The 24,189-nt window shown below is 52.7% G+C and overlaps 10 protein-coding genes across 10 annotated transcripts; 5 read left to right on the forward strand and 5 right to left on the reverse strand.

The window, feature by feature from the left end:
* Window positions 1-110: 110 nt before the first annotated feature.
* On the reverse strand, window positions 111-4,291 carry K460DRAFT_191953 (uncharacterized protein). The gene has a single exon (XM_040927125.1). It carries the CDS (start codon window positions 4,102-4,104, stop codon window positions 238-240), a length of 3,867 nt encoding a protein of 1,288 aa, XP_040783326.1. The 5' UTR covers window positions 4,105-4,291; the 3' UTR covers window positions 111-237.
* Window positions 4,292-5,085: 794 nt separating this feature from the next.
* Window positions 5,086-7,040, forward strand: K460DRAFT_347020 (Phosphomevalonate kinase; the record flags this gene model as incomplete). The annotated part of the gene is made up of 2 exons (XM_040931331.1): window positions 5,086-5,595; window positions 5,924-7,040. The coding sequence occupies exons 1-2, from the start codon at window positions 5,327-5,329 to the stop codon at window positions 7,038-7,040; spliced, it is 1,386 nt and encodes a 461-aa protein (XP_040783327.1). The 5' UTR covers window positions 5,086-5,326.
* Window positions 7,041-7,554: 514 nt separating this feature from the next.
* On the reverse strand, window positions 7,555-8,469 carry K460DRAFT_370731 (60S ribosomal protein-like protein L35). The gene is made up of 5 exons (XM_040934220.1): window positions 8,409-8,469; window positions 8,225-8,236; window positions 8,099-8,163; window positions 7,889-8,041; window positions 7,555-7,835 (listed from the first exon to the last, which is right to left on the reverse strand). Exons 1-5 carry the CDS (start codon window positions 8,409-8,411, stop codon window positions 7,694-7,696), a joined length of 375 nt encoding a protein of 124 aa, XP_040783328.1. The 5' UTR covers window positions 8,412-8,469; the 3' UTR covers window positions 7,555-7,693.
* A 197-nt stretch (window positions 8,470-8,666) lies between these two features.
* On the forward strand, window positions 8,667-9,466 carry K460DRAFT_380556 (V-snare-domain-containing protein; the record flags this gene model as incomplete). Its single annotated transcript, XM_040935271.1, has 3 exons — window positions 8,667-8,729; window positions 8,801-8,914; window positions 8,963-9,466. 3 exons carry the CDS (start codon window positions 8,667-8,669, stop codon window positions 9,464-9,466), a joined length of 681 nt encoding a protein of 226 aa, XP_040783329.1.
* Window positions 9,467-9,626: 160 nt separating this feature from the next.
* K460DRAFT_192038 (uncharacterized protein) lies at window positions 9,627-10,814 on the reverse strand. The gene has a single exon (XM_040927126.1). It carries the CDS (start codon window positions 10,769-10,771, stop codon window positions 9,824-9,826), a length of 948 nt encoding a protein of 315 aa, XP_040783330.1. The 5' UTR covers window positions 10,772-10,814; the 3' UTR covers window positions 9,627-9,823.
* Window positions 10,815-10,915: 101 nt separating this feature from the next.
* Window positions 10,916-13,518, forward strand: K460DRAFT_389337 (uncharacterized protein). The gene is made up of 2 exons (XM_040935736.1): window positions 10,916-11,784; window positions 11,831-13,518. The coding sequence occupies exons 1-2, from the start codon at window positions 11,071-11,073 to the stop codon at window positions 13,439-13,441; spliced, it is 2,325 nt and encodes a 774-aa protein (XP_040783331.1). The 5' UTR covers window positions 10,916-11,070; the 3' UTR covers window positions 13,442-13,518.
* A 43-nt stretch (window positions 13,519-13,561) lies between these two features.
* K460DRAFT_192049 (uncharacterized protein) lies at window positions 13,562-14,421 on the reverse strand. The gene is made up of 2 exons (XM_040927127.1): window positions 14,014-14,421; window positions 13,562-13,835 (listed from the first exon to the last, which is right to left on the reverse strand). The coding sequence occupies exons 1-2, from the start codon at window positions 14,215-14,217 to the stop codon at window positions 13,683-13,685; spliced, it is 357 nt and encodes a 118-aa protein (XP_040783332.1). The 5' UTR covers window positions 14,218-14,421; the 3' UTR covers window positions 13,562-13,682.
* A 682-nt stretch (window positions 14,422-15,103) lies between these two features.
* K460DRAFT_410181 (uncharacterized protein) lies at window positions 15,104-17,309 on the forward strand (the record flags this gene model as incomplete). Its single annotated transcript, XM_040937345.1, has 3 exons — window positions 15,104-16,455; window positions 16,570-17,014; window positions 17,076-17,309. 3 exons carry the CDS (start codon window positions 15,104-15,106, stop codon window positions 17,307-17,309), a joined length of 2,031 nt encoding a protein of 676 aa, XP_040783333.1.
* Window positions 17,310-18,429: 1,120 nt separating this feature from the next.
* K460DRAFT_380562 (uncharacterized protein) lies at window positions 18,430-20,387 on the reverse strand (the record flags this gene model as incomplete). The annotated part of the gene is made up of 4 exons (XM_040935272.1): window positions 18,430-19,719; window positions 19,785-19,947; window positions 20,003-20,086; window positions 20,143-20,387. 4 exons carry the CDS (start codon window positions 20,385-20,387, stop codon window positions 18,430-18,432), a joined length of 1,782 nt encoding a protein of 593 aa, XP_040783334.1.
* A 2,796-nt stretch (window positions 20,388-23,183) lies between these two features.
* K460DRAFT_370744 (ESCRT-II complex, vps25 subunit) lies at window positions 23,184-24,004 on the forward strand. The gene has a single exon (XM_040934221.1). The coding sequence runs from the start codon at window positions 23,201-23,203 to the stop codon at window positions 23,840-23,842; it is 642 nt and encodes a 213-aa protein (XP_040783335.1). The 5' UTR covers window positions 23,184-23,200; the 3' UTR covers window positions 23,843-24,004.
* Window positions 24,005-24,189: the final 185 nt, after the last annotated feature.

Below are 24,189 nucleotides of genomic sequence, written 5' to 3' on the forward strand. Positions count from 1 at the left end.
CGCTTTTACATTGGGGAAAAAACAGAGAAACATGTAAAAAAGCGACATGAGAAACATTTGTTGGAAAAAGGGGGCCCAGCCGCGCTGTCGGACCATGTATATCCGAGACGTGCAGGGGCGTTTTAGGAAATTCTTTTTGTTTCGGCCGTCGCGAGATTACTGAAAAATTAATCTTGTACCCATTTGAACCAAGAGGAAATGTCAAGTGAACTGAAAAAGTTGCCGCATGTAGTACGCTTAAGCAGCGATCTCAACAACAGGCGCACGCCCACCGCCGACAAGCTCGAGGATCTTGCCAGCAACGGCAGCAGGGTAACCGCGAGACAATCCCTCGTTGACGACGGTCATGGCGGCAGCACGGTTCTCGACAGCCATATAGGCGCGAGTCATGGCCTCGTAAGTGCTGGGTTCGCGCCTGCTCTCAGGCACCGACTCGTAGATGGCTCTCGCCTTTTCGATGTTATGTGCAAGGGCCCAGCCATGAATGAGCGAGTTCGCGATATAGGGCGTCATCTCTACACGGCGAGCGCGCATGTTCTGGAGCACAGCCTCAGTATCAGCAATCTGGTGGTTGGCGACCATGGCCTCGAACAGTGCTTGGTAGAGACAGGCTTGAGGACGGATACGGGTATCGGCAAGAACAGTGTCGAAGAGCTGACGGGCACCTTCCATGTCGTGCAGGACGCAACCCTTGGCGTGGATCAAAGACGAGTAGTGTACAGCCTCTGGGACAGCGCCGGCGCTGCGAACCTGCTCAAGCACCTTTTCGGCAGCCTCCATGTCAACAGGCTCAAGCGTGGCGTAAGTGTCGATGAGAAGCTTGTACGTGTGCGTGGTAGGTTCGATGCGCTTGGCACGCATGCGTTCGTAGTAGTTGAGCACCTTGCTACGGTCGCGTTTGGTGGTGAGGAAGAACTGCATCATGCTGTGGTAAGGCGCAGGACGGGGCTTGTAGTTTGGCATGCTCTCCATCTCCTCGAAAAGCTCTTCGGCAAACTTCTCGTCGCTGACACGGCACAGGGCATTGACAATGGTGCCATAGGTAACGGAGGTAGGGCGGATACCGAGGCTGCGCATCTCTGAGAAGTAAAAGAGGCAGTCGTCGATGCGTCGCGCCTTTCCGAGCTTGCCGATCAGAGCGTTGTACAGGAAAGAGGATGGCTCAACACCTTCAGACTTGGCACGGAGGAAGATCTTGACAGCCTCGGTAGCTTCATCGAAAGTCTTGGTGGATTCCTTGAGGGTTGTGATGTAGAGGCCAAAGGTGTTCGCTGTGGGAGCAGCACCCATGTCGAGAAGGTCCTGATGATAACGAGCAGCAAGGTCGCGCTGATTGCAAGTAAGGCAAGCAGCAACCATGGCGTCTAGAATGGTGACCCAGCCGTATCTTACGATGCGGTACTGGGGCACAAGAGGAACATCCTGTTTAGCAAGGTTGAGAATGTCATGGGCCAGGTTCAAGCGGTCTTCCTTTGCAGCAGCGGTGATGAGCTTAGCATAGGTGAAGAATCGAGGGTGACGGCCAGCTCTGCGCATGTTCTTGAACTTCATCAATGCCTCGTTGAGGTGAGATGACGATCGTCCATGCATCTTCTCGAGCAGCTCAGTGATCGCAACAGAGCCCTTGTTGTCGGTGGAAGCGGCATACGGGTCGTACTGATCCTCGAAAGTAGGAGCTGCAGGCGCTACCGGTGCTTGAACGGGGTAAGTTGCGAAGGGTGCTGGAGAGTACATCGCCTCTGGAGCAGGGTGCTTGTAGCTGTACCATCGGTGCTGGAGATCGCCACGGTCAAGCTTGGCGAGGACCTTCTCAACAAGGCCGGATGTAGTCTTGTTGACTGGCGTGCCAGTGGAGGTAATGACTTCGAGTAGGTGGGCAAACCGAGCAGAGTGAGCAACGTCAGCTTCCGCCTCCTGGAGAATGATTCCAGATTGGACTTGCATTAGGAGCGTGATGTCTTCGAAGCTGAGTTGAGCGATGGCCTCAGGTCCCATACCAGCAAGCAGGTGGAGAGCAACTGGGGTGACTAGGCCACCGTTCTCAATCATCGACCACATCAGTTCCATGCTAGCCCGCGGCGGAAGGAAGATGCCACGCCTCATCATGAACTGTCCCATAACCTCGATGGCCTCGTCGATGTGCTCAACAGTTTCCATCTTTGTTTGATTAGAGCTAGATTGAGAGTCGCGAATGCGAGCAAACATCTGGCGGCCTTGACGAAGGCCGCGCTCTGCATGTCCACTACCAATCAATGCAATGCTGTGCATGGTAGTGGGCTCAATGAACTCGGGCTTGGTAGGCGAGAGCTCGAGCATCCTCCAGAAGACCTCGGCAGCCTCAATGTTTCCATTGCGGATGTGCATAGCTCCCATCGCCATAGCTGGCCGTGACAGATCGACCTCTGCGGGGATGTCATCGAAGGCCTCGGTAGCAACATCGATGGCATCGCGGTCCGCAGCCTTGATACAGATGGCAGCCATGGCAATGTGACGAGCTTGTGGGGTAAGGTGCTCAGATGCGTGCAGATAGGCTTCCCGGAAAGAACCGTTTTTCAACCATTCGGGCAGGAAAGCTTTCAGACTGACAATGTCGCGGACAGAGGTGACGTCTTGCGGGGTGAGGAGAGAGCTCTCGATCTTGGAAAGGAACTTTCGTCCACCTTCGATGCGGTCGCAGACGGTATACGCTTTAACGAGGGCAGCATATACATCGTTGTCTTTCCGGACAACCTCGACTTCGCCATTGTCATTTGAGATGGCGAGTGCCTTGTATTCATCGTAGCACTCGACCGCGCTCCGGAGATCGCCAGACTTGCCAAAAGCGTGGATCATTGGAACAAACATATCTGCAGCGGGGACCACACTCCGCGACTCCATATGTGAGTAGATTCGCACCATATCCTCCACGCGTTCACCTTCGGCGCATGCGGTGACGAGCAATCGGTAGGTCTTCTCGGAGAATGATCGACCGGACTCGACATTGACGGCAGCATCAAAGAGCTTGACGGCAACTGAAAGCGAACCATCCTCTGCCAGGATCGCGGCATCAGTCTCGTTCGATTGAAGCATGAAGCTGCCCTCCTCTTCCATCCCGCCATAACGCAGTCGCTTTTCCTCGAAGTTCTGCTTCATGGACACCACTTCTAGCGACCGGACGGAGAGAAGCTCGATGAGGGTAGAGTACGTGGCCGTGTCAGGAGTGACACGTCGGCGGAGCATATCAGAGTAGACATCCAAAGCCTTGGGGACCACTTGATGTTGGGCCCGCGGCAGATGAATGGCAGCAGACAAAAGAGCATTGTATGCGGCAACCGATGGCTGGAGGCTAGAACGAAGCATGGCCTCGAAGATGGCGGGAACCTCAGCATAGTTGCGGTTCTCGACAAGCTTCTGGAGCTGTACTGTGTACTCATCGTGTGCTTCGATAGGGCTGGCGGCAATGGTTGATTCGGTGCGGCTCAAAGTCGTTGAGTTTACAAGGGTATCCGCGACGGTAGCAGGCGACTCTGACCGGGCTTCTTCAATTGACGATAGCTCTTCCTCGAATACCTCGGCAGCTTCACTGTCGGCTTTGAACTTTGCTACCTCTTGCGCGATCGCCTCGTCTACTTGCGCGAGTGCAATCTTTTCCGCCTCTTCACCGCCCACGGCCTTCTTGAAGTCATCTACCTGGCTCGTGCTGTAGGCGCGATTGACACCGGCACGCGCGGGAACTGGCTCTACTGCATCTTCGATCGCAACATAGCTCTCCTTTGCTTCAGCCGCAGCTTTCGAGGCAGCCGGATCCCACTCGATGAGCTTGCGGAACTGGAATTGCGACCACTCCTTATCCTCGGTTCGTTGGTGCTTCTGCCATGCGGTGTAGTATGCGGCTAGACCCGAGTCTGAGTGTTCGTGTGCGCTTGCGGCGAGGGCCTTGATGACACTCGATGTGGAGGTAGAGGCAAAAACATGTTGGTTCTTGATGCCCTTGCGAAATCGGTCGTGTTGGAGGGAGGCGAGTGGGTTGTTCTGCGAGACACCAGCGACTACTGATTGAGCATAACCGTGAGTGAAGCCTTTCGCAAGACTCTGGCGCGCGAGATGGAAGCTCTTAAAGACCATTTAGGAAATGGAGCAACCCTTCAGATGGGAAGGGTGAGACTGGGCGACGTCAGTGCGTGAATGTCTCATACGCGCTCCTGATCGAGAAACACGCGCCAATGTGAAGCGGATAAAGCCTGTTGAGTTGGTGGCAAGTTTGTGTCTTGCACCCAAGTTCCAGAAATTAGGCAGCAGCTACATGGCTCGCGTGCGTGGATTTCAGGGACGAAGCCATTGACGTATGGCGAAGAGAGGTGTACGTACTATGATTCTCGAGATCGCACCGCGACGTTGCAGGTTCATTTGACGACGACCGCCAAACAAACGCGCGATAGAGGGTGGTAAAGAGTGTAGGTGGTGGGGGATTAGAGCAAGCTCAGGGAGCTTTGTATGTATTATTCCCGGATCAGGTCGATCGAGGGTGTCGCACTTGTATTGGACGTAGTAGAGCAAGTAGAGATGAAGGAAAGGCTCGCGGTGGCCTGGAGAGAGGTATAGTGAGCCGCGATGGCAAGTTGGTTAGCGGGTATTTCAAAAGGAAGATTCGAGCGCACCGCTTCGTAGTCGTCATGAAGGTGCACGCTAAAGTTTCCTAAAAATCCTCGCATTCCGTCGCGAGCACCGTTTCTGGTTAGAGGCGTAAGCCGCTGAGCCATAGACGTGTCCTCCCGGGGAGCTTGATTTGACCTCCGTACCAATAGGAACTGCTGCCATTGAAGACGTCGCTGCGAGCCTGTCGGTGTGCGGCGAGAGTGCTGGCACTGAGCCGGTCTAGGCAGAGGCTGCTCGACTCGATGACTCAGTCACATGGACGAGAAAGAGACGGCTGCACCCCGCTGAGGCTAATAAAGTCCGAATGTCCGCGTGGCCGACGACGGCAAAGTAATCTGTGGTTTGCATCATATAGACTGCGCATGTGGAATCGAATCGTAGCCTGGCACGTGATATGCAAAGGCCATGGTGACATGTCAAATCTGCCAGGAGAAAGGGGCTTCCAAGGCTCCTCTGGGAATGCAAAGGAAAGCTTCTTCAGCCCTGCGCGGCTTTGCGGAAGTAGCGACCCACAAGGGCTGGTCGTGAAGCTTCGCACCTCGCGAGGAACTGCCCTCTCGCACAGATCACCGCCATCACCATCCATCTAATACACGCCCTCTAATCTTGCGCGCGCATCCTTCCCCGAATCAAAATCCTTACAAATCCAATTGCTCTAATCTCGCGCTACCACACAAGTCCGACTTCCACCATGTCCGAGCCGTTGACTCGTACCGCCGTCTCTTGCCCGGCAAAGGTGCTAGTCGCGGGGGGCTACCTCGTGCTTGACCGAGCATACACAGGCTTGGTGTTTGGCCTGGATGCGAGGATTCACACAGTCGTCGAGCCGCTCAAAACTACAGCTGGCGTCTCCATTAGTGAGATTGTTGTCACGAGTCCGCAGTTTCACGGTGCCATTTGGGAGTATGGCTATAGGTCGCAAGAAGGTGATGGCGGCATTGCCGTGACGCAATTGAGCGTGTAAGTGCTTCTCTATACTCATCTCTTAACTCACGCTGTCCGTTGTCTCTTAATGCTCGTATCTCGGTCTTTTTGTACCTCGTTCATCTATTCATCTTTCATCCTCGGTCCATCGGGGTACTCCACTAGCCACGGTCTTCATCTCGAGTCTACATCCCTTTCTATTTGTGAATACTATCCCTTCTCTTCTTAATACTTAATACTTAATTCATCACCTACCACTATTTCATGACACGATAATGAACAAGGTGTTTCATGAGAAGGTTCAAACACGGAAGAAAACAACTTCATTAGGAAGACGCTTAGATAGATTCCTAACCAATCTCAGCGGCCACGAACAATCCATCTCCGCCTCGAAAAACCCCTTCATCGAGACAGCCCTCACCTTTGCTCTAACCTACATATGGACTCTCCAGCCCAACCAGCGCATCGCCTCATGCTCCATCCGAATCCTAGCTGACCAAGCCTACTACTCTAACCCCGGTACTCGACGCGCTGCCGATAGTCGGTTCCTAGACTTCAACGTCAGCCTCAAACACGCACACAAGACCGGTCTCGGCTCTTCTGCCGCCCTAGTAACCAGCTTTACCGCTGCAGTCTTGAGCTTCTACCTCCCCAAATCACTATTCGATCTCCAGAGCGACAAGGGCCAAACAATCCTGCACAACCTCTCCCAGGCGTCGCACTCGCACGCCCAGGGCAAAGTAGGCTCAGGCTTCGACATTGCGAGTGCTGTATTTGGATCTTGTCTCTACAAGCGCTTCTCCCCTTCCCTCCTCAATGCCCTCCCCCCACCCAGCAGTCCCGGCTTCGCTGACCAGCTCCGCTCGCTCATCGAAGGCGATGCATGGGACACCGAGATCCGCAAAGCGGCAATCAAGATGCCCCAGGGCCTACGGCTAGTAATGTGCGATGTAGACTGCGGTAGCGAGACTCCTAGTATGGTGAAGAAGGTCCTTGCATGGCGACAAGAGAATAAAGAAGAGGCGGAGCGGATTTGGAACGAACTGCAACGAGGGAACGAAGCGCTTGCGGCGGAACTTACTCGTCTCGCTGGCGCGGACTTGACGGCTGGAGAGGGGAACGACAAGCTGCGTGCCATCATCCAGAAGAATCGTGGGTTGATCCGCCAAATGGGCGAAGCGTCAGGTGTTCCCATCGAGCCTCCACAACAGACACAGCTACTGGATTATTGCTCGACTCTAGACGGCGTCATTGGCGGCGTCGTCCCAGGTGCAGGCGGATACGATGCCGTTGTCCTGCTAGTACAAGACAAAGAGGAGGTGATTGCGTCCCTTCGGAAGTCGTTAGCCTCGTATAGAGCCGAAGACTCGGAAGAGGGCCTGAAGATTGGAAAGGTGGGCATCATCGGAGTAAGAGAGGAAATGGTCGGTGTTAGGAAGGAAGAACTGAGCTTGTACAAGGAGTGGCCGACGACCTCGTAGTGAGGGGTGTTCACGCTATCGTTTTTGTTAATAATTCCTTCAGTATGTACTCACGCGCAGAAGCAAAAGTTGTCAATGAGTTGGCTCGTTACTTCGATATGGGTATGAGCAATAATCGAATATCTGCATATTATCAATATCAGAGTTCAACAACCATGTCAAATAAGACGCATTGAAGAAGCAAAGGTACTACCTAGGTACCAGGACACTTCAGCCGTAAGCTAGTACCTAGTGAGCATAAGGGCACGAGCTAGCGATCCAGGTGCAACAGGTCGGTCGCTTGTGCTGGCTAAAGACAGCGTTGGTATGTTAACGGTGCTCTGTTCAATACCGAAGATTCCTAATGTCGTATATCTAATCACTCCAGAAATCTCGACAAGACAAGTCCTGTTCCCTACTTCACTTCACAACTGGGCAAAATCAATTCTTTGCTTGTCTGAACTTTTTGATTCATTTAGATCTTGACATGGACGCCAACCCCATTTCCGTTAGAAGATCGCCCCGTCATTCCTGACCCGCCACATCACCTCCCTCTCCTCTTTAATATCGTGGACTAAGGGTACATTGGTGAGTCGCTATCTGGAAAAGCCCCGGCAATGCAATGCTTCGTGAGAGACAAAGGAAGAAAAGATAACACCTCCGCTAATGCACGCCTATGCCTTGACGGCGTACTTTCGCTGGGGGAAGTGTGTGTTCTTCTTCTTCTGCTTCTCCGTCACGAGCGACGCCTCGTGCTTGGAGAGTCTTCGGCGGATGGCGCGGGTCTGCTTGGGTCGGAGGTCGAGGGGAGTGTACCTGCATAGGATTAGACATGGCTTCGTGGTGCATATGTTTCGGCCTAAACGCACTTCTTGCCCTTGTAGAACAGCCTGAGCTGGGCCCTCTGGTTGGCGTTGATGACAGTGAGGACCTTGGCGATGCCCTTGCGCACATCATGGATGCGGGTGAGCTTGGTGTTTGAACCACCAGCGACCTTAGCGGTCCTGAGCGAGATCAGCTCCCTTTACTGCCGTCAGCATTTTGTCTCCCTTCTAGTCTTTTGGTATCGGGCTACGCACGACTTGAGGTCGGTGAGCTGATTCGCGAGGTCATCCTTGGACTTGTTCCACAGCTGGGCGGTCTTCTGTAGCGGTTGTGAGTATTGGATCGAGGGATGCGGGCTGTGCGAGCGCAGTAGAACGTACGACTTTGGCAGACTGCAAACACTTAGTTAGCACTTGATTCCTTAATCCAAAACATCGCGATCACGAATTTGCGGCAGCAGCACTGGCGAAGGTGAAATGCTCGACCCCTCGTCCACCTGTGACTCCAAAGCTGCGCGACACAATCGCCTTCATAGATGGGGAGTAATTGAGAGCGTGAACGTACCATTTTGACTGTTTGTTAGTTTGACCGGTGGTGTAGATGGGGTCTCGCGTGTCGTCTGCGGTTTTTTGGTGGTGTTCGACGAATTCGAGCGGGAGTGTGTCGGAGCTCGCTTCCAGATTTCGCCGGGCACTAGCCCCAGAAAGGATGGCGTCTTGGCGACGCATTGCGTAGCCAGGGCAGGTGCGACCAACCTCATGATGCCAGAAGTTCGAGAAGCATTGCTGCTGCTTCACATTTTCTCCTTGCCGTATCTCTCATATGTCTTCAACCGGTGGAGGATGGGCGCAACTGCGCCAGCAAGCGCGCACTCTTGAGCAACAAGTATGTACGATTCCTTTGCTTCAACGGACTTTAGTCGGCTTCATTGTCGCAGTGCTAATGAGAGATGACAGACAGAAACGCTGTTTCATACGTATTCACAGTTCGGATCAACGCCAAACGTTCCCGCAAAGCCATCAGAAGAGGAACTGCGAGTAGAGACACGGTTACAAGAAGTCCTCGAACAGGTACCTTACGCGATTCAGCTTGCCTTTGGTGGGCTAACATGACATCAGAGAGACACCCTCGTCGGCCAGCTATCACGACTTCTCGACTCCGAGTCAGCACACTCCTCGTCCGCTGTAAAGCAGAACAATCTCGCCAGACATCGTGAGATACTATCAGACCACCGCCGCGAACTCGCCCGCCTCAAGTCTACCATTAGCGATGCACGCAACAGAGCGAACCTACTTTCAAACGTCCGCTCAGACATTGATGCATACCGCTCGGCGAACCCCGGTCAGGCGGAAGCAGACTACATGCTCGACGAGCGGCAGCGTATCGATAACTCACACACCGTTGCCGACTCTGTCCTGAGCCAAGCGTATGCGGTGCAAGAGAACTTTGGGCTGCAACGAGAAACGCTAGCGAACGTCAATCGCAGAATAGTGGGCGCCGCGAGCCAAGTCCCGGGGATCAATAGCTTAATAGGTAGAATTGGCACAAAGAAGAGGAGGGACGGAATCATATTAGGTGGCTTCATTGCTTTCTGCTTCTTGATGGTATTATGGTTCCGATGATCACCCACACAACGCTTTACATGGAGTTTATGGATTGGCAGTGAGCTCTAGCATACGTATTTTTCACCGCCGCCTGAATCGAGTAGGTGGTTTCGAAGTACACCTGACCCAAGGTTGAGTGTGCCCTAGGTGACTTCGCTCCTCTGTCTCTGTTCTCTGTGGCATTTGCTTGATTATTCTCTTTCGGCGTTCAAGCGGGCTGGATATCCTCCTGATTCTATTGGGTATCTTGAATGCAAGGCGTTTTTGGCCCCGATCATAATGTACAAGTATGGTTACAGCTTCCTCAAATGAGGCTTTCAATATTCCTCATCATGGGGCTTCCTGCCTATTCATGCGACGTCGTATATCCAAAGCTCACAATGTCTCGGCGACCAGCTTCTTAAACCCCTTGTTCATATCCTCCATTTCCGTCCCCTCGGCATTCCCACTCCCGGCCCATCTAATCTTACACTCTTCATCCACCAAGTAAACGTACCCGACCCTCCCATTCAACAGCCCGATCGTCTCCCTAATCCTCTCAGTAACTCCCTTCCTGACCAAAAAGTATTTCCCCCAGTTTTCTTTTGGCCGCGCAGCCCGCAATCGCCACTGGAAGAGCGCTATGATCCATGCTTTCATGCTGTTCTCTTCGATATTGACGTCGACCATCTGCGCGATCCCAGGGTATTCCGCTAGGATGTCGTGAAGCTCGGTGTTGACAGATTTCCCAGTGAATGTTTGTGCTTGGGCCTCACCCCATTGAGAACTATATACATTCACCACTGTAATCTTCCCCTGCAGCACAGGCGTTGTGTCTGCGCTCTTTTCCGCGAGCGTTTCGCCGTGGAGGTTGGGGAAGTATAGTGCTGCTTCTTTCTTGAATATGCGCGGGTTTGCCATGAAAGTCTTGCCAGAGCGGTATTTGCGAATGTTTTTGAAGTCCCGGAAGTAGTTCGAGCCCCATTTCTCGACGAGGTCTTTGCGCTTTTCGAGGTTCCGTTGCTTCAGTGTCATGCCGGAATAATCTTTCTTAATTTTTATGTTACCGGCGTTTTCACCTGCTTGTGGCGGCGATTTGAAGCCAACCGGCCGACCCAGCGGTTTGGGAATGAATATGTCTTCATCTTTTGGGTCGGGATTGGGTTCGGTGAGGGGGGGTTTGGGGTCTGTCGCTGGCCGGCGGAGAACGGGCGCGGAGGTGAAGGTTCGACCGGAGGATTGTGCGAGCGAACGAGTTGTTATTTGGGTTTGACAGCGCAGACAGATCGATGGAGAATAAAGAAAAGCGCGCCGTAAGGCTACTGCTGTCCTTGGCTGTAACATTGTTGATTAGAGGCGTTATATCTTCTGGTGAAGTTCAATAATCGACATCTCAGATGGAGCTCCCACTAGCGTAAAAGCGATAAATCTTTCACGTGCTTTCGTGTCGGCAGATGACCTTCGACGCGCTGCTGCCTCGACAACATACCACAACCAATTCACTCGGCGCATTGCTGGCTAACGCAGTTATGACTAATTCTACCGAGCCCAGTATAGTTTTCTCCACGCGGTTCCCTCACAGATTAACTCAACATATTACATGAACAGCGTTCAAGCTGACTTACCTGGGCTCAACCTGCGCGATGTCAGAGCAAGAACTCTCGGCCAAAGAGGCATACTTCAAAGAGCAATCATTGCTTGACCTTTCCGATGACGAGCGAGACCTCCCGGACGAGAGCTTCGGTACTCTCGAGCGCGCTTTAGCAGAATCCAAAACGATGCCGCCACCGAAGCTCTTGAGGCAGACAAGCAGTTTCCTTGGACCAACGCCTAAAGAAAGGCAGGCAGAGTTCGACGCGCATACCAATAGACGGCGTGCTGCTTCACGACAAGAGGGTCATAAGCTAATCCGCACGTCAACAGCGCCAGAACCAGAATTCACAAAAAGCTTCCCCGTCACTAAGTCGCAAAGTGGACTAGCATCTGGCCCGGTGGTTGACAATGGCAAAAGGCTGAAAAGAGTGTCATCACTACCGGAGCTCGCTGGCAAAAGCCTCATACCATTCTACAAGCAGGTGGGAGTCATTCCTCGTGAGCTGAAGAATGGAAAAAAGGTCAAGCCTGCAGACAACATCAAGCTAGAGCCGAAGCACAAGCAGTTGCTGCAAGGTAAAATCGTCTACTTCTACCCAAACGATGATATAAGCATGGTTCGACGAACGCGCATACATAAGGCGATCCAGCTAGGAGCAGCATGGGTCGACAGGTGGAGAGACGATGTAACTCACATCATGCTTGATGATGACAGTTATACTTACAATCAATTGCTACGGCACGTGAACCGAGCAGGCTTTCCGGTAGGTGCTTATATTTATCCCGCAACCAAGGCTAACACCGAGCAAGAAACAGGTTGTTCTGGTCAAGTTCGACCCATATATACCACAATGCATCCAATTCGGAACGCTCTTGGATCCAAGTGCGCAACGCTTTCTAGTCAAGGGCGCACCTCAACGGACTCAGCCTGGTCAAGGAGTAGAGTCATCACAATCTTCTGGTCCGTCGCAGAACTCACTTCAGATCAAGCGTTCAGGACGGCAAATCGCTGCTCAGGGATCACAGAAGACAGACTCGCATCCGGCTGAAGAGAGCGTGGCTACGACCCATCCCGAAGTCGAAGCTTCCAATAGCAAATTAGTAGACAGAGTCAAAGACAGCTTTGTGATGCCCTCTTCGGAACAGGCTGTGGACCACTTCAACGACGCCCTGTCTCAGGCCATTCAAGAGGCGAAAGCCCTTGCACACCTTCCGCTCGATGATGACGAGGATGCAGACTCTCCCACAGCAAGTGCTGCGGACGACGGAGACGATTCAGGAACAGATGAGGAGCCTCTTACGTTGGCGCCCAAACCTCGGAAGAAGTTCAGTGTTGTTTCAAAGGCATCCGCTCTACGAGACAAGAACACCCTTAACCTGAACGCCTTCCAATGTATGGACCCGGGGGCCGGCGGGTACACTTCTCAAAACCCAAACGCTCGAACGATTCAAATATTGGACGAGATGTGCAGGCACTACGACAAGATGCAAGACACGTGGCGCACACTGGCCTATCGCAAAGGCATCACAACATTGAAGAAGCAGACCACCAAGATCACCACTGCAAGACAGGCTGCTGCATTACCTTTTATTGGCTCTCGACTCGCGGACAAGATCGAAGAGATTGTGCTCACTGATCGTCTCCGCAAGTTGGATAATACGCGGGACGACCCCTTGGACGCAGTCTTACGCCTCTTCCTTGGTATCTACGGCGCGGGCCTAGTCCAAGCGAATAAATGGATCCAAGCAGGCTACCGGACGCTCGAAGATCTCCAAACGAAAGCAAAGCTCACGGCGAGCCACGAGATTGGTATCGAGCACTATGATGACTTCAACTGCCGGATCCCGCGCGCGGAAGTCGAAGCTCATGGCGATATCGTGAAACGCACGTTAGGGAAGATTGACGATCGATTCGAAGCCACAGTCATGGGCAGTTATAGAAGAGGCGCGAGAGATTCAGGCGACATCGACATGATCCTCACGCGGCCTGGCGCATCTCTTGCAACACTCCGCACCGTGGTCTTTGACGTTCTCATCCCTCAACTGTACAAAGCCGGCTTTCTCAAAGCTTCGCTCGCAACATCACGCTCCAACGATCCGACAGGGACTAAGTGGCACGGAGCTTCTTGTTTGCCTTTGTCAAATGTCTGGCGTCGTATGGATTTCTTGCTCGTCCCAGAGGAAGAAATGGGTGCGGCGCTGATTTACTTTACTGGAAACGACATTTTCAATCGGAGTATACGGCTATTGGCGAGGAAGAAGAATATGAGGCTCAACCAGAGAGGGCTGTACAAGGATGTCAAGAGGGGTAGACGGGGGGAGAAGTTGAACGAGGGGGTTTTGGTGGAGGGGAGGAGTGAGAAGAAGATATTCGAGGTTTTGGGCGTCCCCTGGAGGGAGCCGCATGAACGGATTTGCTAGACAGACGCCTTGCCTTTAGTGCTAAGTTTAGACAAAGAAGCAGGCATCTCCAAGACTGTGCCCGAATAAAGTCGGACAAATTCTCAATCTTCCCTTGAACGCCAGTCTATGCAAAGTGAAGAGAACTCCAAACCACTCCTGTTAAAAGTTCCTAAAGTCGTCGTCCATATGCGCACCTATATACAACAGTGACATATCTCTCAATCCTCTACAGCATAGTATACCCATGACATCATTTCATTCAGTTGTAGGTCCTCGTCTCGTTCACTTGGTCTGCTTCGCGTGCTAAGCGGTTCTCGTTCGCGGCTTGTTGCAGGGTCTGGTTTTGTGTCTGTCGCTTCTGCGCGTCGAGCTTCTTCTGCAGGTCGCCAGAGGTGGACTTGTTTGCGCGGGCCTGCTGCAAGCATTAGCACAGGGACGCTGCAAGTTGCTTGTGCATTCTTCTGTGTGGCGTGAAGACACTGATTGTCCTCGGTAACTGCCCAGGCCAGGCTAGTTGCCATGCGCCGTCCAGGTTGACCGCTGCTACTCTGCCTTCTCTTGCATTCTACACACGCGGCCTAGTTACGCACCTCTGCAGCTGCGGCAGCCGCTGCCTTTGGATCATCCCCATTATTGCCCTCCCCTAACGTCCTAGGCGGTCCTCCCACCTTGGGCTTCGGTGGCGCGACATTGCTCGGCACAGATGCTTTCGTAGCAGGCGCAGGCGCAGAACCAAGTGTGCGCCCTTGGCCGTCGAAGTTGTCTTTGGACTGCTTGCCGCAGAGATTGCCCATTGATATTAATTATGTCGGGTATCTATTGTGTGTAGTAGTATGGCAGGCTTGAGAGGCGCGTGGTGAGGGTGTGTGGCTGCCCCCGCGAATTGGAGATGGCGGAGGTGAAGGGATGTGGAGAGGGACGAGAGTCGCCTCGGGTTATCAGCCTCGCTCGCGGGGCTGTGCACACGCGAGCCCTGGGTTGGCGCGCCAAATACCTGGTTGACGGATACCGGCAGCGAAGTGAAGACTGTCAAAAGCAGACGCGAATTTGGAGGTGGAGTACAAGGTGCTATCATTGTGCTTTCTTCCTCTTATACTCTGTCTATTTGTTTCAGATGTAAACGGCGAAAGGCCGCAAACGATGACACAAAGGCTAGCCGAGTGGCATGTTTGACAAGCGGGGGACGGCTTGTCCTAGATTGCTCAAGACGCGTCGCAAGCTCCCATAGTACACGTTAGACGGCGTCGCATACTTCTTATACACGTTGCTGGATAGGGACGGTAAAGATAGCGAGGACATTCAGGCTCCATGGTGTGGAGCGGCGAAGGTTCTTTCTAGCATGGTTGATGGGTTCGGCAGGCGCAGCCAATGACGACCGTGGCAGAATCGCTTAGTCGTTCAAAGGTGGGCTTCGGTCGCAATTCACTTTTCGAAGGCACTTTCACCATTTTGCGGCCAAGTGAAGTCCCCAGACGTCGCGAAGACCTAGGTGAAGGCCTATAACAGTCGCTACATGGAGTTATTGTACGTATCCCAGCTTTCACCTACATTCACCCTTTCGGGGCATCGCAGAAAGTCGATTGCCGATTTTGGATCTACAGTACCCTGATGTCCTGGTCATTTGCACCTCGATTTTCACAACACCAACTTTCCACGGCTCTGCTTCTCAGATACGCCGCTATGGCTAACGGCTACTCAGATAACGATTCGGCCTTTGGCGACGACGACTCCCTTTGGACCACCTCCAACTCAATGTTCAATACCGTGGCGCCACTCACAGGCTCAAAGCGCGATGCAGATAGTCTGACATTGGAGCACTATGATGGGCACATCGATCCACGAGTCCTGTGTTGCAACCACTGTCCGGGGCCCTGTCCCGAGGTTTGTAACGGGCGCCCATCCAAGCGGAGGGCTTCGGCTCTCAAGGTTGGTGAATATCACAACACCGCCAAACCCCCGAGCATCGATGCCGACTGCCAGTTCCCGGACGACTGTTTCGAGAAATTCTGCCAGGATTGCAATCTAGAAGCCTCCTGTATCGTAGACTGTGCGGTGCCGTGTTCTCCAGAATGCGTGGTGCCGTGTTCTCCAGACTGTACAGTGCCGTGCCCTGGCGACGACTGTCCCGAGGACGACGCATGCTTCGACCCTCACTGCCGCCAAAAGACGCCAGAATGCACAGACCACTGTGTAGACCCCGAATGCACAAAATCAGCATGTCCGGACGAACCGTGCTTCTGCCAAAAGTGCGATGCTCTACCTTGCCCGCTGGGTGAGCTGAACAATGAGTGTCACTTTGCCCATACTGGCCCTACTCCAGTCGGTACTATATACTGCTACGACAATGCACCTTGTCACTTCCAAGAAAGATACCATGGCCACAACAACGGCCTGGCCTCGTTCGAAACATATCCGTGCTTCTCTCACACTCATAGAATCACGGGTGGCGACGACACCACCACACTCGCTTCGAGCGCCCCTACACCAGCACTTTCGCATAGCAACTTCACATCCCTAGAGAGTGCGTTTACTAGCGAGCCCTCGCCAGCGCCAACCCAAGCAAACTTCCCGAATTGCTACCTCAACATATCCTCTGATCACTGCCACATGGACAATTCATGTTGTCATGGAGATAAACGGGCCTGTGGAGACTTTTCAAGTGTTACCCAGCAAGAGTTGGACCTCTGGAACTCGTCAATGACACAAGGGAATGGTCTAGCCAACAGTTTCATGAACTTTGGGTTCGACACAAGCCATTCAACCAGCCCCATGTCCAGTAACCAACACTTGATCGGCTCAACCTCGTTCGGCCTTATCAACTCTATGTTAGACTATAACGATCACTCCTGGATGCTTACAGATTCTTCTTTTCCGAATAAATATCCAGCAGCACCAGTCAGTGCCACCAAGCTAGATTTTCTCGCATCTGCCGTCCAACACGACCTTTTAAGACCCAGCACAACTACAACTACGTCCGCAGACACTGGCTCCCTAGCTGGTGCCTTGGACTCCCAACAGTGTATATGTAAATGGTACGTATGGCTAAGATATCTTAGTAGCTTTCCAAACACCCTTCGCGTTTGGGTTACTACCTAAAGCGCCCCTGGGCGACTCAACAGGCTATAGTTTACTAACTGTATGCATAGGGAACACCTCCCGGGCGTGCTCTGCCTCGCAGCTTTTGACTCCGCTGAAGCCCTACACAAACACATCAAAACCACCCATGTAGACAATTGCACCCACTGCCTCTGCCAATGGCAAGGCTGTGAAGCTGCATCGAAGGACTTCAAGCAGCGCTCGAAGCTATCACGGCACTTACTCGGACACGCGGGTTACCGGCCCTACGCTTGCAGCTACGAAGGATGCGACAAAACGTTCGCCACGAATCAAGCGAAAGATAACCACGAGCGCACCCACACCGGCGAGAGGCCGTATGTTTGTGATCGCTGTGGCTACACGACAACCACACATACGCAGCTTCAAACGCACATTAGCGCTCTGCATGAAGGCAAAAAGCCTCACAAGTGCCGCTTCTGCGACTTTACCTGTGCTGATTCGAGTAACCTGAGTAAACACGAGCGGACCCATCAGGTAAGCCTTTATTTACATCCTCCTCACGCCCCTATCATCGTGTACTAACTCACTGCTTCAGACTCTCCGTCCGTACAGATGTCCACACCCAAACTGCACTTTCAAGCCAGACTGTCGCTGGGAGAATCTCAAGCGCCATCTGCGCCGCTCTGGCCATTGTGCACAGCTCCTCGTTGAAGCTAGCGAAGAGTACAAGGCGTATAGAGAGAATGTCAGGCATGAGATTGACGATTGGCACAGACGGAATGAGAATAGTGGCGTCAACAAGAAGGTTCGTCGCAAAGGCAAGGCGTGATGGATAGTATAACTAAAGCTCAACGTGCCATACCGGCGTGGAGCATTTTAGTGAATGGTATGGACCGTCGATGAAATCACACATGCAATACCAGAATTTATATAAACATCTAACAAAGATGATTACTTCAAAACACGCTCAAATTGATCAGTGCAATGATACCAATGTTGTCAATATTCCATTTCCCTAGTTGAACCTAATCATTCTAAACGCATTTCCATCGCCATCTTCACCCTCGACCCTCTCTCTCCTTCTCCTTCATCACTTCCGCGTACCGCAAATTTCCCTTCCCAACGACAAACATCGAGCAACATCCCTCGCTCGTATCAAAAAAAAAGCCCGCTATCCAAAAAAAGGCGGGATATCATAGAAATGTATCAAGATGGTAATTACCCTTTTCCCCGGAGCCTGAAGCAAGCCATATATACAATTTGCTTCAGTTGCTCCTCAAGACACAACCGAAGTAGAACAATTCGTCACAAGTAGTATGCGGCGGGGTATAGAACGAAGAGACTCAATCAGCCAAGGTAGGGTTGTATGTACCGGACGCGTGTGGCGTGATCAATAGTGGTGAGTGTATCGATATCAAGGAGTGTACATGCGCCATGTTGCGCAAAGAGTCGGTAAAAGAGCGTATTAGACACTAGACTAGGGGCAGTCTTTCGTTGGATCGACCCAAGGGAAGTTCGAGAAAGAAAATTCGGCCGTGGTATGTAGCTTTGTTTGTTGACCTCAGAGCATGATCAGGGTGTCGAGCCTGGAGTGGTGATAGACAAGCAAGTCAATCTTCAAGGTCTCAGGAGCTGGAAATGTTGAGCCAGGACGGAGATTGGAAAACGGCGTAGCATAAACAGCCATCATCGTAGCGACATTAGTATTTGTGCGGAGAGTTGATGAGCGTGCTAGAGCCTGAGGAGTTGAGGCCCAGCGTCTTCGGTAATAGAGGCCGTGTCACTGATCTTCTCTCTGATAGAAGAAGCGGAGCTGACAGCGGCGGCGCGGATGAGACGCGCATTTTCTGCATGTTCCCACGTCGCGCCTGGGGCGGAGAAGGATCCGATGAAAGAGAAGTAGAGGAGACAACTAGGAAACGTTAACGGACTGGAGATGAGGTGCATCGTTAAGGGCTTGGAGGTGGTCGATCACCTCCACTCCCGTGCGTGTCCGTGCTGTCGCCCTCAATCGTCTTCCGCCAATGTTGTGGTAAGCACACGCACACCAGCGGGAAAGCCTTAATCTCGCCATCGGTCTCGACCTGTGATCGCCTACTTCCATTGCTCACACCCGAGTCACGTTGCTCGGCTTTCCGTGATTCCCACTGCTCTGCTGATTCAGTGAGTCTGATTCCTGTCGCCCACCCATCATCCCAGATGCCGACGACCTTGAGCATGTCTCCCCGCTCTAGTTCGAACTCATCACCAGCCCGTGGTTGATACGCCCAGAGTGTGGCAACTGTATCGTTCGGGTGGATGTCATCCTGGGAATAATAGTCCTTGAAGAATTGCAGTTGCTCGGACTGGCCAGAAGCGACACCGTCTGGGCTAGAGAAATTGCGTGCTTGATCAGATCCAGAATGCGGCGATGTCGTACTTGAGTCAAGAGCAGAGCGGCTGGACAGAGAACCACCGCGCTTTGGTAGGGCACTTGCTAGATGGCCGCGGATCGATTCGGGGGAATCGTAAGCACCAATATGCGTGTCCCCAAATGCTGTCAGGACACCTGCTCCATCACTGTGAGTTCCTGACGATCTGGATCCTTCTAGGGCTGACATGCGTTGCACGCGAGCCCCGGGCAGAATGCTGGGAGGGGCGAGACCATCATCGGCATAACTCATAGGTGGCATTGGCGGCCCCTTTGGAGATTGACGCCGCGGTGGAGACGGCGTATTAAAGATGCTGTCTGCCTGACGTCTATTTTTCTGTTTGCGCGCGTGAAGACAGCAGAAAATGACAGCTGCAAGAATAAGGGCCGCGCCGACGAGCGACCCGATGACGATGCCTGCTATCGCACCTCCAGAAAGTCCGGATCCAGAACGACCTGTCCCTGCTCCAGCTGAAGTTGAAGATGGTGTGGCAGACGAAGTGCTCGAGGGGAACAGAGGTGGCATCGACACTGTCGTTGGGAGTTCAACGCCCACGCAGCGCGAGTTGACGTTCGCATTGATGCAGCACGAGTTTGTGGAGTTGACCGTGCTGTCTGAGCAATACGAACACAGTCCCTGCAGATTTCCCTGATAGCCGCACTCGTAGCCTTCGTTCGACGCTGCTTCGATGCAACGACCACTGAGCGCTTCGGTCGGATTTGAACAGCGAGCAAAATCTGACCGAATTTGAGGAACCGCATTGTTACCGGCAGTGCCGCATAGTTCTGGGCTTGACACTATTACCTGCTCGCTGATGGCGAAATCAGCCTGTGGTGGATTAGCATTCGTCAAACAAGACTTGGAGTTGGGATTTGAAGAATGGGAAAACGTACGCAGGCACCGGCACACAGCGGCGTTGCATTTGTATTGCTTAGCCCACATGGCACCCTGGAGTTCTGGACAATGGCATTGCAGAGGACCGTGGTGGTATAGCGGGCGTAAAGGTTGGTAGTGTTGGTAAGGTTAACGTTCGAACAGCCCAGAATATTCTTATACCTGCGAATTTGTTAGTATCCAGAAACAGTGGCACGCAGGTGGAGAGAAAACTGACTGTCGTTCCGAGTAGCTGGTTGCGATGTAATTTCGTAACTTGTCGTCGAAGGACTTTACATCTGACACGAAGGATAGAAAAGAGCTGTTGCAACACCTGTTAGCACTCCCATCGCTGTATGGGCTGAGGGTATCACATACAAGTCGCCGGTTAAATTAGTGCTTATTGATGCCGTGCTGAAAGCCGGGCAGGCGGTGGAACCTTGGAGCGATATGCAATTCTGCTGGGCCATTGCTACGGGGAGAGAGGCGGCGAGGATGGAGAGGACGACGGTATGTTTCTTTGCGGTGCGTGGCTGCTTATGGCGAGATGTACGGTTCGGTCGGCCACAGTTGTCAGGGTGTTGTAGGTCGCCAGGACGGTCGCTGCGTAGACATTGGCGCATCTTTGTTTATATTTGAAGCTCGCGTTTGACTGATTGACCGTGTCGATAGGAGCAGGTCGAGAGCGAGGCCGTGGGGGGAGTAGTATTGTTGACGGCGTTCGGGCCAGTAACAGACGCGCAGGTTCACGAGTCCATGGATTGGGGGGGATGCTGTATAGAGAAAGCAAGAGTAAGTATTAAAATGGAGACGGGTATCGATTAGATGTGCCGGTCTGAGAAGGGAAAGAGCCAGGCTCGGTCGCGCAACTGAGGAAAGAGCGTATTGGGTGGGAAGCTGCGACGGCCGTGAGGAGGAAGGCACCGTAGGGGAGCAGCAGCAACACCAGACAGCTGCAGACGCGAGGAGAGCAGCGCCCTCAGAAGGCTAGTCGGCAACGGACAAGCTAAAGCGGGCGCAAGGACCAGGGCGGCCTGGCCGTCTGGTGCTTGATTGGACCGACCCTGGCGAAGGGAAATGAGGTTGCTGGGCTAAAATTATCTCTCCGAATGCTTCACACCCCGTCTCAAGTCGCCCCAGATCCCGGCTTCCATCATCGCTTTTGCGGCTCTTGTTGCGCACTTCTCTGGCCATGTCCTGGTGAATTGATGGCAGCCTCAAAAGACCCACTTGTTCAATGCATGTGTGCTAATAACCCCTCGACGGCCGCTGGCAGTGCCCTTGCTGAGGCGAAGGCTGCACGCACGCAGCTATACACGGCCAGCGCTTGCCTGCATACACGAATGCACCTCTCCACATTCTCCCCAGCACCACGACTTTGCTACAGTACCACTACCATTGTTGCAGCGCATGACGTTGGATGTGAGCCTGAGACAGACGGCCGCACCGCACCGCCGTTCGCTTCGTTTCTCGTCCGCTTCACGGCAGATGTTGTTCTCCACAGTCTGTTGATGGTACATAGGCTTAGGGGTGCTACGAACAGGGTGTTAGTGTATAATGGCGGAACTCTTGTTGGCCAGGATCAGGCCAGAGCCATAACGCTGTTGCGCGACTTCGACTCCTTACGTACAGACGTGTAGCATCTGTCTCCTCGCTTCGTCGTGTATACTAGCCGCGTGACAACTGATCTCCAAGTCCGCTGTCCGCTGGCAAGCCACTGCCGGACTCATGTTCGAGTGATATTCGCGGATCACCACCAACGCTTGCCTGTTTGGATAGCGTGCTACGGGCCGGACCCCAAGCCACTCTTTTCGCTGCGACGATCTCTCTAGCTCAGCAGTAACCACCGCCAAAGACATACGTCGTGCGCATGTCAGTGAATGAAACTATCATCAAAGCGAGCAAGTCCGCCATCTGTTGTAACACCATCGCATGCACAGCGCATCGCAAGGGACGAGCTTCACATCGGAGATTTGGGTCACATAAACGCAGACCACTCTCCTGGCACAACCTCACAAGGCGAGCATCTGGGGAACATGTCAAGGCGAGCAGGCTAAAACACCCCTATTGAAACTATGCGAGTCTCCAGCCACAACTCCTATCTAAACCCATCTTCGAGCAATGGCATTCTACGCGAGCACTGTCAACGATTTGAAAACCCACCATCGCACTCACTTCGACACTGTGCATATCCTGTAGGCGACATGGCAGCAATGTGGTACAGATTTATGGTTGTGCTATCTTCATGCGCTCCACAATACGATGATCTGTTCCTAATAGCAACGAACAACGCACTGACTAAGCCCAGGGTCGATGATGTGAACAAACGGTACGTCCAACTCCGCTCAATCGCATAGTGTCGGTAACTTCAGCCGGACATCTTTGAAATGTCTGTTCATGTTGTACCCTAGTAGAACCTCGACTCGCGGCACCACTTCAAACATCAATTGTCATTTGCACACTCTCGAGTGCCCCGGATATCATCACCTCTTAATGCCCCTCTTATGAGTTCCGCCATTACCCCTCAGTCTGGCCAACGTTTCCTACCGTTATTTGCAAAACACTTGGATGCTCTGTCTCCGCTTCCGTGGGACTTCCGACGCTACCTGTTTGGGCTAATGCTACCGTGGGTTGTCATCAATGCAAGGCTGGCCACGTCGACAACCAGATCCTAGGAACTTGCGGACTAGCTAGTCAGTACTCCCGATATTCGGTAAAACGTGTATTCAGCAAAGCAGTTCCGTACTCACACGAGCGTTGTTGGAATGTGCTTGATTCAACGAATACTACGTCCTCGTTGTACTCGCGAACAACTACGGAGACTTCACTACCCGTCCGTAGCCAGTTCTCATTCAATGCCCCTAGGTCATTCAACCCCATCCTATGAATGCGACGGCAAGGTAACAGCTCAACCTGGGTGAGTATGAAGAGCTCAACAACCTCTCATACTAAGCTTTAACGTGAGCAGTTCCGTTGTAGCTTCCATTACCGACCTTCTTCGCATACGACGCAACTTTGACGAATGGACTAAAACTTGAATAACTATTCATGGAAATAGTCCGATGAGGAGGAGTACGGTGCGTGATGAAATCCCAAAGGCTTTCAGACAGTGTTTTGAGCTATAGCTATAGCTCCAGTTTGTAGACGTGGCACCACTGTGAATATATCTCAAAGGCGTTCCAAGCTAGGCTCAGGTTGACTTTAGCAGCACTACAATCCATATCCTCAAGCGTGCAACATCTGTGTAGAAATCAAAATAGCATCTTGACGATGTACGCACGTAATGTCTGAGAAGAGGTTGTTCCAAAGAATATCAGAGGTCCAATGCCAAGTAGCCAATGACGTCCCAAATTCCCCGCAACTTCCATCTCTCCCGTCAAGCATCAAGTCCCCACCAACATCTCTCGAATCGTTCTACCACAACCTCTCTCCAACCATGACGGCCACCGCCTCTCCGTTCCCAAGCAATCTCTCCACAACCACAACCTTACAACCCCCATCAACGACCGACTTCCAGTTCCCACCCCACTACTTCTTCCCGCCCTTCTTCACCCTCCAACCCGTCGCTTCAACACGCTCGTCGCAACTCCTCTCCTGGTCCTCCTTAATCCAATCCTACTGCCGCCACAACCGCATATTCACCCTCTCGCTCATCGACGCGCTCGACACACCACTCTTCAACAACGCAAAACTATCCCGCCGCCTCACCCTGCGCGATGCAAAAGCGATCATAAGCTGGATGGCGAGCCCCGAGGGCGGGAATAGGGCGGAATTCATCAGCACGGGCACGAAGAAGAGTGGTAAAAGCGGGGGTGGGGAGGACGAAGGCGGGAGGGCGTGGATTTACTGGCGCAGACCCGAGGAGTGGGCTGCTGCGCTGGAGGAATGGGTCGAGCGGACGGGGCAGAAGGGCACGGTTTTGACGCTGTATGAGATTGCCGAGGGGGATGCGTCGCGGCGAGAGGAGTTTTATGGTATGGATATGGAGCTTCTGCAGAGGAGTTTGGGGGTTTGTGTGAAGAGGGGGAAAGCGCAGATTTTTGGTAGCGAGGGGAGTGAGGGAGTCAAGTTTTTCTAAAGGCATAGGGAGATGTGGTAGAGGAAGAAGGAGCATGATACCCGAGGATTAAGGAACTCAAAGAGCACTTGCATTAGCATATGGCATATGCCCTAAAAAAGATTAGCTGCCCTACTATATAGTAAAGCAACTACAGAAAGACAAGCTTATCATAAACACCCTACTCTCCTTTCTTCTAACACGTACATGACCACGACACTCGCATTACGAGTAGTCTTGTAACATGGAGCTGGGCGTTGCATCTTGAGGTCAGTTTCGACTTCTTGAAACGGGCGTTGTGATGTTTGCCATATGGGCGCTTTCCCCAACTCTCAATTCGTCCGCGTTCAGTTGATTAATTACATGTG

Source organism: Cucurbitaria berberidis (assembly GCF_010015615.1).
Source record: "Cucurbitaria berberidis CBS 394.84 unplaced genomic scaffold K460scaffold_6, whole genome shotgun sequence".
NCBI classification, from domain to species: domain Eukaryota; kingdom Fungi; phylum Ascomycota; class Dothideomycetes; order Pleosporales; family Cucurbitariaceae; genus Cucurbitaria; species Cucurbitaria berberidis.

What these genes read in the sequence shown, in the direction of transcription:
- K460DRAFT_191953 (XM_040927125.1), bottom strand. Translation starts at nt 4,104, where the DNA reads ATGGTCTTTAAGAGCTTCCATCTCGCGCGCCAGAGTCTTGCGAAAGGC.
- K460DRAFT_370731 (XM_040934220.1), bottom strand. An exon ending in CAGCTCACCGACCTCAAGTC is followed by an intron (nt 8,042 to 8,098) that starts GTGCGTAGCCCG and finishes ACGGCAGTAAAG; the next exon opens with GGAGCTGATCTCGCTCAGGA. An exon ending in CTGTTCTACAAGGGCAAGAA is followed by an intron (nt 7,836 to 7,888) that starts GTGCGTTTAGGC and finishes AATCCTATGCAG; the next exon opens with GTACACTCCCCTCGACCTCC.
- K460DRAFT_192038 (XM_040927126.1), bottom strand. Translation starts at nt 10,771, where the DNA reads ATGTTACAGCCAAGGACAGCAGTAGCCTTACGGCGCGCTTTTCTTTAT.
- K460DRAFT_389337 (XM_040935736.1), top strand. Translation starts at nt 11,071, where the DNA reads ATGTCAGAGCAAGAACTCTCGGCCAAAGAGGCATACTTCAAAGAGCAA. An exon ending in TGAACCGAGCAGGCTTTCCG is followed by an intron (nt 11,785 to 11,830) that starts GTAGGTGCTTAT and finishes ACACCGAGCAAG; the next exon opens with AAACAGGTTGTTCTGGTCAA.
- K460DRAFT_192049 (XM_040927127.1), bottom strand. Translation starts at nt 14,217, where the DNA reads ATGGGCAATCTCTGCGGCAAGCAGTCCAAAGACAACTTCGACGGCCAA. An exon ending in CGGCTGCCGCAGCTGCAGAG is followed by an intron (nt 13,836 to 14,013) that starts GTGCGTAACTAG and finishes TGCTTGCAGCAG; the next exon opens with GCCCGCGCAAACAAGTCCAC.
- K460DRAFT_370744 (XM_040934221.1), top strand. Translation starts at nt 23,201, where the DNA reads ATGACGGCCACCGCCTCTCCGTTCCCAAGCAATCTCTCCACAACCACA.